Source organism: Dromaius novaehollandiae, chromosome 3, assembly GCF_036370855.1.
Source record: "Dromaius novaehollandiae isolate bDroNov1 chromosome 3, bDroNov1.hap1, whole genome shotgun sequence".
NCBI classification, from domain to species: domain Eukaryota; kingdom Metazoa; phylum Chordata; class Aves; order Casuariiformes; family Dromaiidae; genus Dromaius; species Dromaius novaehollandiae.
Window position 1 is genome coordinate 108,155,297 of NC_088100.1, and position 15,015 is coordinate 108,170,311.

Consider the following 15,015-nt stretch of genomic DNA (forward strand, 5'->3'; position numbering starts at 1 on the left):
AGACACAGTCTTTTGGGTATAACATTAACAATGAGAAACTAATGACAGCATATGTCATATTGCTGGTGCAAATATGGCTCTTTACGGCTCTATAATAATATGAGGATTGGCAGACCAATCACAGAGGCTATGCCTACATTAGCTCTGTCATCATTACCCTGTCTAACAAAAAGAGGCTGAGCCATATTTCCAATCTGAAAGAGTTTAGCCTTGGGAGTCCGACCCACCGAGTTGGCAGAACGTACTTGAGCATACGTAGTATATGAATTAGACTACAGAAAGGAGGTGAATAAAAGTTGTTTCCCACTGAATTTCAGTTCAGTTAAGCCATCCTGAAGGGAAGGCAGCAAAGGTCAGTGCTATTAAGGCAAGGTATAAAGGGCAAAATAAATATTTAACTAGATAAGAACTCCATTTATAAATATTTAAAATATTCTGTCAAGAAAAACTGTGAAGGCTCTAAGCAACTGTGCTTTAAGACGATAATTAAAATAATGAATTTTAAAATGGTAATTTAGAAAAGAGTTTGTTCAGCAGCATGTGCACCTTCAAATGTACTTCTCAGGTAATCAAAGTTACACTTCTTAGAGTATGTCCTTATGGGAATTTGTAAGTTTAAGTTTCATTATTGCAAGAAACATTCTCAGATGCAAAGTAGTAATTATTTCTATTTCAGTGTTTTATAAAAAATCAAAAGTAAAAATTACTACCTTTTCTGTCAACACTGTAAATCTGGAATTCTCAGGTTTTATAGTGTGACCATGTCACTTTTATCTGCCAGATTTAGCAGATCTGAAAAGCCGCATGATTCTGATAATCCCCTTGGTTTTAGCATTCTCTTTTGGTGAATCAGTCTAGCCAAAATACACTTTATACCTTTGACATCTGAAGTACAGCTTTTTGCTATTCCTCCTTTTCCTGTTCTTCTACTTTACTATAATGATGCTCAGCCTTTCAGTTCAGGCAGGGCATATTGCTTCTGTCACACAATCGTAATGTGCCTGTCATGAGTCCAAAATCAAGTTAATTGCATCCTGGTGCAGGTGTTCCTTGCAAAACAGCAAGTGTACGTCTGCCCATACGCTAGGACGAGTTAGCAGCCCTGGCCATCTGAGGCAGTGCACTGACACACAGCTACAAGTGCCTCTGCCACCTGATATGGGATGCCTTCATTTTAGATCTATAATTCCATGTTTGGCCATGGGACAGGGAGAGGTTTGGGCTGTGGGCAGAAAGGGGGTTAGAAGGAGGTTACAGGCTGACAAACGGCATGTCTTGCCTTCAACCTGCTGCTTGACCATGCTTGAGAGCCTTCAGAGAAGCTAGTATGGATTTGCTGAGGGGCATGAACAGTGCTGAGGCATGAGATCTACATTGTATGGCATACACTCGCACCCCAATTTCCCATTCCAGTAAGCCTGAAAAATACATCCACGATAACAGCAAGCCTGTATAGTTTTTGTGTTCCAAGGGACTGACAGAGAACATTTGCCTTTACAGAATGAAGAAAGTAGAACAGCATGATGTTCACTGATTTAGATCATAAACAAATTTGACAATACCCCCCTCAGCTCCCCTAGGGATTGCTGTCCACTAGTACAAAATACTAGGATCAAGTATGACCAGCACTGTGTCAGCATGCAAGGCATGAAAAGACAGCAAAAGAAACTCAGTATGTGTTTTATTAATATTAACAATTTTAGCTGACAAATGCTAAATGTTGCATAGTTGCAGACAGTAGATGAAATGAACTCCTTGCCTCTTTGGTACATAAGGCCATGCGTACATTGGTTCTACACAATTTAAGCATCTTGATCTGAGAGTTACTTTTGATTTGCCTGAGAGTAAGACACAAACGAGATTCCCAAACAGTTTGAATCTTCTCACATATACAACTAGTTTAATACAAATAAACTGCTGCAATTAAATATTTTAGAAGAGAAAAAGTCAAACATGCAAACTATAACCAAATCATTTTCCCAACATTGGTCTCTTCAAGCAATTGCAAAAAGCAAAAGCAAAAGCTCCTTCAGCACCCATTAGTTAATAGTCAAGCTTTCTGTTAGAAAATGCCAGAGCAAATATTTCAGAAAAAACTGATTCAGAAGGAAGGCAAAATCAATAGATCTTGAAGAATCTATTTATATTAGAGGGAGTATTTTTTCTTTATAGAAGAGTAAGCAGCAGATGTACACTGATGTAACCCACGATATCATTGAGTGCATAAGGGAAAATATGACAACTCTGATGACTTATGCCCTGAATCAGGAAATAAAAGTGGGAGAAAGTATTAACTGAGCTTTAACATTATTAAGTGAGAAATAATATCAATGTTGCTATCTCAACAGAATGGCTAGGGAACTCCTGGTAGAAACAGTTCACAGGATCCAAATAATTAGCAGCAGATCCCAGAATTTTTAATATGGATATATAGCTCTGAAACACTGTACTGTTTTCAGATATGTCTTCTGTTTATTCCTACAAGCAAAGTAAGAGGTGTGGATGACATTATTCAGAAAAATGTAATAACAGGGCACATTCATACCGAGTTGTATTCTTACCTGGTTGTTGCTAGCTTTTCTCCTTTTTTCCAATCCCAAAACACAATGGCATGAGTATCATCTAACCCAACAGATGCCAAACATTTCCCATCAGCTGTACAAAAGCAATACTTAATGTTAAAAGTGCTAGGTCTTTAAATGAAATTATAACAGGTAGTGAACACAACAAACATACTGTACACTGAATTTCAAATGATGCATTATAAATGAAGCTGGATATTTTAGAACGTGAAAGAGACATAGTACCTATACACAGAAAGGTGATTCTTTATCTACAGCGGTGGTGGGGAGCTGAATGTAGAAAAAGTGTAGTTATACTGTGCAGAGGCTGAGGGTGCCTTTTGGGAAACATGCAAAGCCATATACCTAAATAGAGGATTCAGTCTTTTGACCATAGAAGACAGATTTCACAGCATATTAAATGCACGATTACTTCATGGGTCAGCTGATCTGAGCAAAGTGATATGTAATATCTCCAATAATGTTCTGAGGAACAGATATGGAGGAAAATTCAACTTCGTTAACTATCTAGAACTCTTATACATACATTTGGTTATCAGACTATGATTTGGGAAATGGATTTGTTTCCAAGTAATATATCTAAATAGTAAGAGAAAAATGTTGCCTTATACTAGATCTTTGTTGATATCCCTATCCTATAATCCTATCTGCAAAGCTATATGGGTACATGTGCAACATATAGAAACAAACCTTTAAAATAAAACTAAAAATATTGTCAGGAAAGCACAGGACAATCACTTTTTTTCATGAAAGAAAGATCTGTGGAACAAACGACCTAGAGCATTTGACTGCTCACACATCCATTGTATCATTCAATTGTTTTGAAGTTTATTATTTTTATTATTTATTTATTGATATCACGCAGGATGTGCAGAAAGTTTTCCATATGCCTTAAAGGAGAATTCAAATGCAGATGAACTACAAAATGAACAAAGTTTGGGACTAAGAAATTAAAAGCTTTCATTATATTAATCTGTTAATTTTACTTCAAGTAACATGACATATGTGAATGTTTAAGAGGGACCTAAAGATGGAGATGAAACATATTGAGGATGAATTCACTGAAAAGAACGCACAGAAGCAGGAATAAACCAGTCAGAGCAACCAATGAGCAGCCTGATGAATCTGGGGCAAAGTAGAGATGTTCAGGGCAATGTGAGTCTTAATGCTGGGCAACAAACTGTTAATGATTTTATCTTTGTTTTTCTCAGTACAGCCATATAAAAACCTGAGTTTTGGCTTGGTGACTAAAAAATAGACAGAATTGGTATAGACTCAAGCTGTTTACTGAATTTGACCCATAGTAATGAATGTGCTTAAGCAGCATGTTTAAATTTAGTTAAACTGCAAAAACCAAACTCATCTTTTGACAGTAAAATGCCTGTCCACTCCCCTCTTTCTAGCCATTGGCAAAGTCTTCTTCCACAAGCTATATTTGCTGATACAGCTAGCCATAATTAGACTAGAAAAATAGATTATATTTAAAAATATATTCTAACTAAGATACCTATATAACTATCTTAACCACATATTCATGGGAGTCAAATATTCCTCACATTAAATTCTTGATGCATTTTTAGTCTAATTATTCATCTGCTGAGACAGAACATTTGCCAGAAAAGGAACAAATACTCTGAGAGATTAGGATTCAGATTCACTGATGGCCTTCAGTTTCTAAAGTGGGCAGCAGACCTGAACTGAGAAACACAATCAGCCTGCCTACCCTCTTAAGATGACTGAAGTCTATACATGCTGAAAGTTCTATTCACAAGGATTCATATTGCAGTACTTAGCACCAAGATGTATACTTGTTAAGTGATGACCTTTCAGACTGGAATCCAGAGATCTCACTAACAGAGCACTGTTCTTATCCATGACCTGTGTTTCCTCTTTTTAATTGAAATGACTCTAAATATTGCATTGCGTTTATCATGGACGAATGGGTTTTGTTATAGATAGTAACGAGATGTTTTGCTTAATTTTATAACTAGATCATTACCAGATGTGCTGTTCTTGTCTAGAAAATGTGTTCTTTTGACTTTATCATCTTGCATTACGCTTGTATATCTGACTTATTAAGTTTTGGTTATATTCTTATTCCTTATCAAACAATTGACCTTTCCCAAAGGCAGACACAAAAAATTCCGGTATGTAGGCATATATTTGATTAAACAAGACAATGAAAGTCAACTTCATAACATCCATGTACTCCAAAAGTATGTTACACTTTATTTGAAATATTTATGATCAGATGATGTTTCTTTTGAAATGGTGAAAAGAATTAATTATTGGATAATGATATGAAGGGTTAAAGTTAATAGTAAATGTAATGAATCTATAAATAAGATGGAATGTTACAAGGCTAAAATTAAGTGCTATCATCTCTTCTACTGCAGGAAAGAAACAGCAATACTGATAATGAGGGGGGAAAAAAGCAAGAACAAAATTTCATACAGAATTTGAACATATTTTGGAGTCCTTGTTATGTGTGTGGAATGAGGATAAACAAGACCATTGTTAACAATCTTTAAGAGACAAGTTACTTTCATGAAATTTTTATAAAAACTATACTATAATTGCTGAAGTATCTGATAAGAGATTAGAACTTTATAAACTGGAGCAGGAGCTGATTTCCTGATTTTTTTACTGATGAAAAGATAAAGGTGGAGGAAACAGGTGTGAATGAACGCAATGATTTAGAATGTTACATCTTGCAGCAGTTAATAGATGTTGAGGGCTCCATGCTTAAGCATATTTAACTCCAGGAACAGAAAGAGTGCCACTGGCATAAATGACTCCACTGGGGCTACTTCAGAGCTCATAAGGCTGAATAGGCCCTCATAGTTATAGCTGGACTGGCGTCACAGTATTCAGCATCTTACAGGACTGAGTTCTAAGAGAAGCAAGTCAAGAAGGAAAATGGGGACTTCATGCAGCAGAGAGAGGAAAAGAGTTTGGAGTTGAATGAAACAGGTCTAGATGGAAGGAGTATAAGTAGGTAGGAAAAGATGAAGTCTAAATACGAGATAGGAAACCAAAACTGAGTTTATAGAAAAATAATGAAAATAAAGATACAAACAAGGAGACACAAAAAGTTAATGAGAAAAGAAAGAAAATAAAAGGAGACAGTAAGAATAGACTACTCTATGGTAGTTGTAGTAGAATAAAATAGGTAGCTGATATGAAAGATAAATATGCAGTAATATGTACTATTTCTTTAAGGAGATATATTTGTATATTTTGTCAACAATTATTTTCAGGGGTAAATCAATTATGGAAAAGGGAACATGGTTGACAATTTTTTTTTTAATAGCAATACAATTTAAACTTTGTTAACTTGAACAGTGATTTTATGCACTATTATATGCTAAACATTCTGATTAATATCCAAAATTATAGATGTTAAACTAGCCACCAGAGGGCACAACCAAACATTGCATGTATGCAATTATAAGCTTAGAACCATGAGATCATCAGAATGGTCCTACAAAAGTGATCCAGCCTGTTATGCTGTCTTCAGTACTGGGCAATAGCAGATGCTTTGGAAAGTGAATAAGAGCAGAGAGAAAAGATAGTACTGAGTCAGCCACCAGTATGTGGATCAAGGACTTGTTAGCCAAAGAAGGTATCTGGTTTTGGGTTTTCTTTTTTAAGCTTCAAGCAGTGGGACCTGAAACTAATTTAGGAGTATCTATCATTAAAACAACGAAAACTGCCTACACAGGACCAAACTAGCACTCTGGTCCTGTAGTTAGGTGCATATTGGCACACCTGTCTGTTCCTGTCAGTGCTAAGGGCCATAACTAAAGCCAGTTACCTAGGAAATGGAAAAGTCATACACTTCAATATGCATATTCTCAGGATCAGGGCCTAAAGCAATGCTATAATGATGCCCATGATTGTTACATAAAATGAGAGTTTTAATATTTATATACAAATCTATGTCGACAAAGTATGTCCACAGAGATGTCCAGCTTTTGCTTTATGTTTTTATAAAGGTACATGGATTCTAATACACAGAGGGTAACTATCTGTAGAGGAATCTATTTTTCATTGAAAATATAAAACATGAAGTATGTTCTAAATATATGAACGTTTGTCCGACTAGTGATCTTAATGAAAAAATTTTTGAACATCTACATATACTATGTCAATCAGATCATCCTCATCCATTTTCCCTTCTTCTGGTACCAAATCTACTTTCAGGGCTAGGTTACACACCACAGACAGTGGATCAGCAATCTCAAATTTGAATTCCAGCTCTTGGATGAACACAAGGCTCCTCTTCTGATACTGCAATATGAGTCAGTTCCATAGACTTACTTTTGTGGAAAGAAAACTTTCTACATATAGTCCTCTCTCATAAATGTGATCAAGAGCATAATGAATTCTTACCACATTTCTAAAGGGAAGAACTGTTTGAAGACTTTGAAGTATTCAAGTTACTATGACTGTATTACTGTGCATTTCCAGTTGTGCCCCACTCTCATCAAACTGAGCAGTTTAGAACCTATCATGATTAGTAGCATGCAGGAATTAAAGATAGCTTCACTTAACCTTCCATAAAGATTTAATCTAATAGTACGCAGCATTCCAGGAACCATACAGGTAGTCTCAAAATTTACTGGATGTCCAGATGGCTAAAAAGAAGCACTGCAGTCTCTGTTGAAATCTTATGTTAGATGTGGCTCTTTTGTGAGAATACAGTGGCTATGGGTAAAAATTTTCAAAACATCCAAGTAACTTTTATGCTGGTTTCAAAAGTGAGTTATGCTCTGCTGAGACTAACTGTTCAAGTCACCTTTGAAAATGGGATTTAGCCTCCTAGTGAGACTGCAAGCAGTGAAGGGCAGATTCTTTACCAGTATTCCTTTTTTTCTCTCTGATTCATATATCAGAGAGAGAGAGATTGATAGATAGATAGATATGATATCTATCCATCTGATGGCTATGGTTTTGCCCTACTATGATATAAAAGTATTTACCTCTTAATGTGTAATGGCACAAAGGTTGGACCATTGTACCATTAATGGTGCAAGACTGAAGGATGGGAAACCATCTACCCTACACTTAAAAAAAGAAAATCTAATTTTTTTAATTAAAAACTTTTATATACTTTTATAAAAATGTAAACCACCATATGGATGATGTTTTTCAGTGCTTAATACAGTAATTACCCTTTGAGAACTGAGACAACTTAGGTCATCCATCTCAGAAAGGCATTTAAGAGAAACAGCAGACAACTGTTGTATTTACTTCTTCTGTAAACTCACTGAAGCATGTGGGCATTGTTAGCAAATTTGAAAAACTATACAAGTCTACAGATTCACTGCCATCTCATTTACACACTTCAAGTGATCATTTTGCCTGCTTTAAAATTATTATACCACCATGTATGCAGCCAATTGAGTCTTAAATGTGCACTTGGTATTATGTATTACACTTGGTATTATGTAGCAGACATCACAAAAATCAATTATTGACCAATTGAGAAAAGGCCCCATGACTGATTTTGCTACACAAACTGTTTTTATAAAAGCTGTCAGCAGGCTGTTCTGTAAATTTTGTTTCAGTTGTAAAAAGGCCCTTTTATATGAAGAACAAAGCTATAGTCATAGCTATTCAAATTAAAATTTCATTATGAGGATTGCTTTTTAATTAATCATTTAGATAAACATAGGTTGCTGCTTACCTGAAAAATCCAGTGCACACACTCCTCTTTGATGCTGGCCTTTGAGCAGTGATAAACACTTAAGTGTCTGTGTGTCCCAAACATGAATAGCAGCATCTCTTCCAACCTAAATAAGAGGGCTAGTCAGAATATTTGCTCATAAAAGTTCAAAGCACACCAATACCAGTAATTAGCACTTTCACAACTTCAAAACACTCCAGAGGTAACTCCTTTTCCACTTGCTCTATTTTATCTGCTTCAAGATAAGAAGAGTTTCTCTCTCTTCTTCAGTTTCAGTCTTCTTTTCCGTTTTCTCACTGATACTTTCCCCAACAGATGCCATGCTGAGTACTCACAACTCCTCATTTTAGGCACATCAGACTGTAGATCTTTGATAAACTGTGCTCTTGGCAAGGCACATGAAGAATGCCGTGCAAAGTTCACTGCTCCCTTAATTGTAGTAACAAACATTCCTGGCTCTATGTTGTATACTGGATCACAGGAGTGTGAATTCTACATTAAAGATAGTTTTCCAAAAGAAAACACTCTTGCTGATTTATTCCTTAACCCTCCCTCACCTTTTCTTTCATCCCTTTCCCTCAGGGATCCCTAGTTTACTTAGAAAAAAAGCTGGCATAACCTTTTCCCTCATCTTCTTTTTTTTCTTACCCCCCCCCCTTCTACTCTATGCATCTATACATATAGCACTCTCTCTCCCATTTTTCCCCAGTCACTGACACTGAAAGGTTTCCTTGTGCTTATACCCATCAGTAGCGGGTATAATCCTTATCTTCCTCATATCCTGTTTCGTGAGGTTTCTTTATCTCCCTCACATCAAAAGAACCAACACAAACATTTGACCTCAGCTTTCCCTCTGTCCGAGGGAAAGTCTTTCTCTTTCCAGGAATATTTCCATATTCCTATATTTCACATTCTTCAGACTTCTAAAGGTGTCTGGACTCTCACATTTATATTCTCCCCAAACTGAATTCTACCTTCCCAGAAAAAGTGGAAGTGTCCTGCTCACAGAGCTGTATTCTCATCTTTCTTGACCTACTGGCTTCCTTCAAAGCTACAAAAGAACAGCCATATTCTCTCATCCCAAAAGGCCATCTAGCCTACCAACCTTGAAATGTCATCCTCCTGTAGTTTTCATAACATTTTCTCACACATCTAAGATAATTTCAGTTACCACGTCCTGCTCATTTTCCCCCTGACTAATCATGTGAAAGGACTGTCCTTTTTACTATGTTTTTCTCCATCTACACTCTGTCTTGGAATGATTATGTACATAAATGATCGAATTCCCTTTTATGTTGGTGTATCAAGCGATCTCCCTATCAACTCCAGACTTGTCTCCCTCTGAACAAAAATAATCTTCTTTCCTCCTGATATTTCTTAACAGAACTCCAGCCACCAATTTAAATTCAACATCCCTAAACTCCTTTAGCTTCTCTATCCTTCCATCTCTAATTTTCATCAATGTGGGCAATTTTTGCCTCTTAGTCATTCAGATTGTGATCATCATGGTTTATTCAGCTGCCCACTATTCTCTTCCACACAGCTAGGCTGAGTCTAAATCTAAATCTCACCGCTTCTTTGTAACAGAAATGTGCAGCATCTGATTATTCTCTGCAGTGACATCACCAGCTAGGCCATTATCTTGATTAATAACAACTGCAGTGCTGGCTTCCAGTACTGATACTTATCCATTCAAGCTGCCACTTCATCATTCTGACCAAATAAGTCTTCATTTTAGGTGTCTCTAGTGGCTTCGTTTGAACTTTCACTTCCTGTTTTTAAGGACCTTCATGATTTAGCCTTGCTTTGTTCACATGCTAATTCATGTTGAAGAACACCATTATTTTTTCCTTCGCTATTCTCAGTCTTAAACAGCAACTGGCCTGCTCTGCTTAAATACTTCCAAGCACTTTCCCTGCCACTCCTCATTATGTAGAAAATTTACCTTTATAATTTCTAAGAGCTCATTTTTGAAATCTCTCCTTAAGATCCACCTGTGTTCTGATGCCTATAAACAGCCTTCTAATATTGCTGTTGCTAATACATTTGCTATTCTGACAAATTGTACTGCCTAATAATTTTTACTGTTGTCTTACTTTCCTCACTCTTGCTTGACTAACTTGTCACCCCTGTGCTTTCACTTAAAAATAGAGGCTCTTTAAGTCAGGAAAGTCTACTGGATATCAGTAGAGTACCCAACATAAAGAAGCCTTTATCTCTCTGAATGCTGCTACAGTACAAAAATATTGAGACTGACTAATGAAACCTGAAAAATTCATAGGATGTAGATATAATATACAACTCCTGCATTTTACAGTTGAAAGCAGTGATTCAAAATGAATAAAAGACTTTTGCAAGGCCACAGCATTAGACTGCCTGTGTTTCTGTTACATGGGAATAATTTAATAGTGATGGCAAACTGCTTCCAGTCTTACATTCCCAGTTTGGCAGGGACACAGGAAACGATATGTAGTTTACCCATATTTAGTAGGAAATGTCCCACTAAAAGTCAAAGAGAACCACATTTTTCTTGATTATAAATTGTAGAAGAAATTTACTTCTGTGTTTTTCCAAAATCATCACTTCTAATACCCACCTGACCAGTAGCAACATAGTCTTTCACTGGGTGAATGGTTAGACTGAGGATGTCATCATCGTGACCAAGATACAGCCTTTGGGTGTGTTGTTGCCTATTATATACAACAGCTACAGCAGCAATATGATAAACTACTTCGCCAGTTTGTGTGTAGAACAAGTTATTTCGACAGTCATAGCCTCTATAACTGAAGTAAATACAAAACAAGTTAAATACCATTTCAAAAATATTCTGGTACTTGTGTAACAAATTGTGCAAATAATTTGGGCATTGACTTGAAATGAGTACAGCTGGGGTGTCAGCCTTGCTGTCCCCAAAATATCATAGCACACAGGCAGAGAGATTACTTCCACTAAGAGCAGGCATTTGTGAATCTTCATGGTTTCCTTTGCACCAAACTCCTAAATTAGTACACATTTCACTGAAAGCACATGAAATTCACACAGACTTAAATCCAGATAAGTTTTAAAGGGACTTGGCTTCCAGTACAAATCTATCAAGCATTTTTACAAGTTATAGCAATCACAATCAATTTAACAGAAAATCTTTGCTCCAGAAAAACCTAAGTTGTAGTCAACAATTAGTTTAAAAGGTAATTTTATAAAATGTAACACTGTGGCATTATTTATTACATTGCTACACTATTATAACTTCCTCTTTTTCCTTAAAAAGAAAACAAATGAAAGTAAGGGAAATGTCTGGCTGATATTCCAAAAATTACAAATACAAACTAAATTAATTTGTGGGTAAGCAGTGAAAAATGCTCTGCTGAACACTCTGACATGAATGGATTAAAATTGCTAGGATGCTTTACCAATGACAAAAAATAAAAAAGTATTATCTAATATTACTATACCCATGTATAAACTGCAATTTTAAGCTGTCCTCAGGTGCTCGCTCTCTTTTAAGGAAGGGTACAGAATGGTTTTTCTCTTTACTTTGTTGTTTCAGCTGAGGTAGGTCTTCTTTGTAAACCTAAAGAGTAATTGTTGAAGTTAATCGCATATCTCAAGTTTTCTACATACATGAAACAGTGGCTTTCTTTTCACCATTAGAATTTAATATATGTTACTGTGATGTTCAGTAGGTGCAACACAGCATATGCCACTATCCCCCACCTACAGAACTCAATAATAAATCTTTCCAGACAGTGAAGTCCCCTCACATGTGAGTGGCCCAGAACAGTATTCTGGAGCGTCAGTGGAAGAGTGCACTTACTCTAGAAGATTCCAGTGTCAGTTTGTAAAAAGGATTTTAAGTATTGGCTGGATCTCTACACATCTTTTTAACTTTGTATGGTGCTTCAGTATACATACTCAAAGCTGAACGTAATGAGTTAATTATATCTAGGGTTTATGGTGAAATATACAGTGAGCAACAGCAGATAAGTGATTTGGAAATGTCTCCAGAATCCTCAAATAGAATCATAGCTTTATAAAAATACTAAAGACATGAAATATTATACATTTAAATGTTTCAATAATGCAGAAACTCTGTGCCGATGCTAAAGATGTTTCAACTGGCTGTGGCACCAAACAAAATCCATTATAACACTAAAATACAGCTTTAAATTATTTGAGTTTTGTATCTACATTTCTTGTTTTTTTGCAAAAGGACAATGAGATTGCTATTCCCACAGGATTCCACATAAATCTATCTGACTGCAGAGATGGAGTACTGGATTGTCACTAGACAGATGTTCATATAATTTGAGATGAGCTTTTGAAATGGTAGGTCAGTAGAGCCTTGACATATTTTGCCTGTCACTTATATGTATTATACTCTGTCCTGAGTGTTTTCATCCATTTACCCTTGCTCCTCAGTGGATGCTACTCATGAAACATAGTATTAGGATTAACATTTTCTAATGCATCCCAATGACTAGAAACCTTTGTAGTACTTCAGCTACTACAAGTTGAAAAAAAAGAAACCCCACTTTTCAAAATAGGAGTCATATTTTTAAGTCTCCATGTGCATTTGTAAATGATTTCCTCTAATAAAATACAAAGTGCAACCTATGATTAAGGTTGTCTCACACTTCCTGTAAAAGCTCCTATTTTAAGTTGCTTTGTCATGCATTAACTTGCCTGAAATATTGCTGTGTAACTTCCTGTAGCTATTTTTTCATTTTAGTTTTTAATTCCAGATGTCCTTTTTGGCACACAGACAGTGTGGAGGAGGATGCTGATTTGAATGCAGAAGAAAATTCAGGAGAAGGAGAAGAAAAGGAGGAGGCTGGTACAAGCATTCCAGTGAGACTGGGAGTATAAGAGAGCACGAGGAGAAAATCTGAGAAAACCTCTGCTTCATTCAGCAAACACAACAGATCTCTGGAAGATGGAGGTAAAATAAGCTGTTGTCTGAAGGACCTCCCTCATTTATTGCAGAATCTAGGATGTGAGGCAAAAAAAAAGGGTAGTCCTTGGCCTAAGCGTGAAACATTAGATATGATCCTTCACTATTCTAGAAAGCTGCTCCATGTTGGCCATTGTCACTCAAACCAACTTGAACCAAGCTTATTGTATATTTTTCACATTTTAAGTTCTTAGTACCCACTTCTGGTTTGCAGAAGTTCTGACCTTTCACCATTGCAATGGATAAAGGACCAACTCAAGCTGACAAGTCATGTTCTACTTACAGTAACAGTGGCTCCTGAAAATCAGGTCCCAAATATTTTAAAAACAAAGCCAAAATAAGAAGAGAGACAGCAGATTAAATACCAGTGTTTCTGTTTCCTTGCTTTCAAAACAAGGATAATACCATCCTTCTGTATCATAGACTGTTATAAAGATCAATGTTTGTGAAGCGCTCAGTATAATGAATAGGATGGTAAGATCCATGAGGAAAGCAATAATTCTGTCTTTAGAGACATGTTTGAGTAGTGCACAGTAAAGAAGGCCATGAAACTGACTGATGAATAAAAAAGGATTGAATATCTTCTTGTTAGGTAAGAACTAAAGCTCCTGTATACCAAATGAGGTAGAAGTCCTGCAGAAAAGGAGTATGTAATCATAATCCATGCACCTAAAGAGAGCTAAATTATGATTTATTATGGCATTTTCTAAACCTTATGTAACTTTGTGACTTGAATAATGTTTTTTAATATAATAATGTGAGTGTAATGTTATGAAGCAGGTTGGGTGAAACCTCATGTCAAGAAGCAGCAAGGCAAACCTGTTTCGTGAAAGAAAGGGAGCCAGGAGCTGAGTATGGTGATAATGCCAGCTGAGAGTAGCCCTACTGACAAGGGTGCAGTCCCACAGCAACTGAGTGATGTGGGCACAGCAGGTCTGGTGACAGTAACCATGTTCAGCCAAGCGTCCAGATCACCAGACAAGCCCATAGTGATTAAGCAGGTTCAACATCAAGTTGGGAAGTCAAGTCAGCAATTCAGGACCCAGTCCAGAGAGAGTAACCAGGGACAGTTACTGGTCATCATGACAAGGCAGATCTGAGGTCAAGCCAGAAAGTCGGGCTGTGGGTCCAAATCAATGGGGTACATGGTCAGGCACAAGCATGGCTGCAATGAAGCTGCAGTGCAGCTCAGGGGAGGCCAAGGGTGAGAGCTTTAGTTTAAAAGCAGCTGTGAAGCAAATTGAGGGAAGCCTCCACCATGACATCTTTCTAGCTCTTTCTTCAATACAGCTTGTACCAGGGAGCTGACCTTGGGCAACCAGCTGAACGTCTAGAAGTGGAAGGACTATGCTCAGGCCCTGACACTTCAGCAAAACTGAAGGGTATGAGAGATGTCATTTAGTTAAGATGAATATAAGTTGTTAAGATATTTTGAAGAAATAAAAGCCACTATTCAAAACAGGGAGCTCACACAAAACCAGACAGAACCTAAGCTATGTAATGGAAGGTTTTTTAGTGAAGAGTCCAAGTGGAAAAGATGACTAAAGGCACATACAGAAGTACACAAGGTACTGGGAGAGAAACCACCAGAAATCCAAAGAGAAAGTAAGAGAAGCATTTGCAGTATGATCATGAGCAAAAGATAACAGTGAGTTATTTTTTTAGGGGAGTTGGAGGGGGGCTCTAAGAGCTCACTGAGTAGGACTTGAAATTTGAAGTAAAGACATTACATCTCTTGTTCAACTCCAACTACATTAGAAAAATAGGATTTCATATAGTTCTTTGTAAAC

General features: G+C 36.7%; 1 protein-coding gene across 1 annotated transcript in view; it reads right to left on the reverse strand.

The window, feature by feature from the left end:
* Positions 1–15,015, reverse strand: part of EML6 (EMAP like 6) — a 158,450-nt gene that overhangs the window by 49,908 nt on the left and 93,527 nt on the right. The window contains exons 14-17 of the mRNA XM_064509754.1: positions 11,727–11,845; positions 10,871–11,057; positions 8,275–8,380; positions 2,562–2,655 (exon numbers count right to left, since the gene is read on the reverse strand). Coding sequence (XP_064365824.1) covers positions 2,562–2,655; positions 8,275–8,380; positions 10,871–11,057; positions 11,727–11,845 — 506 coding nt within the window. The remainder of the gene's footprint in view (positions 1–2,561; positions 2,656–8,274; positions 8,381–10,870; positions 11,058–11,726; positions 11,846–15,015) is intronic.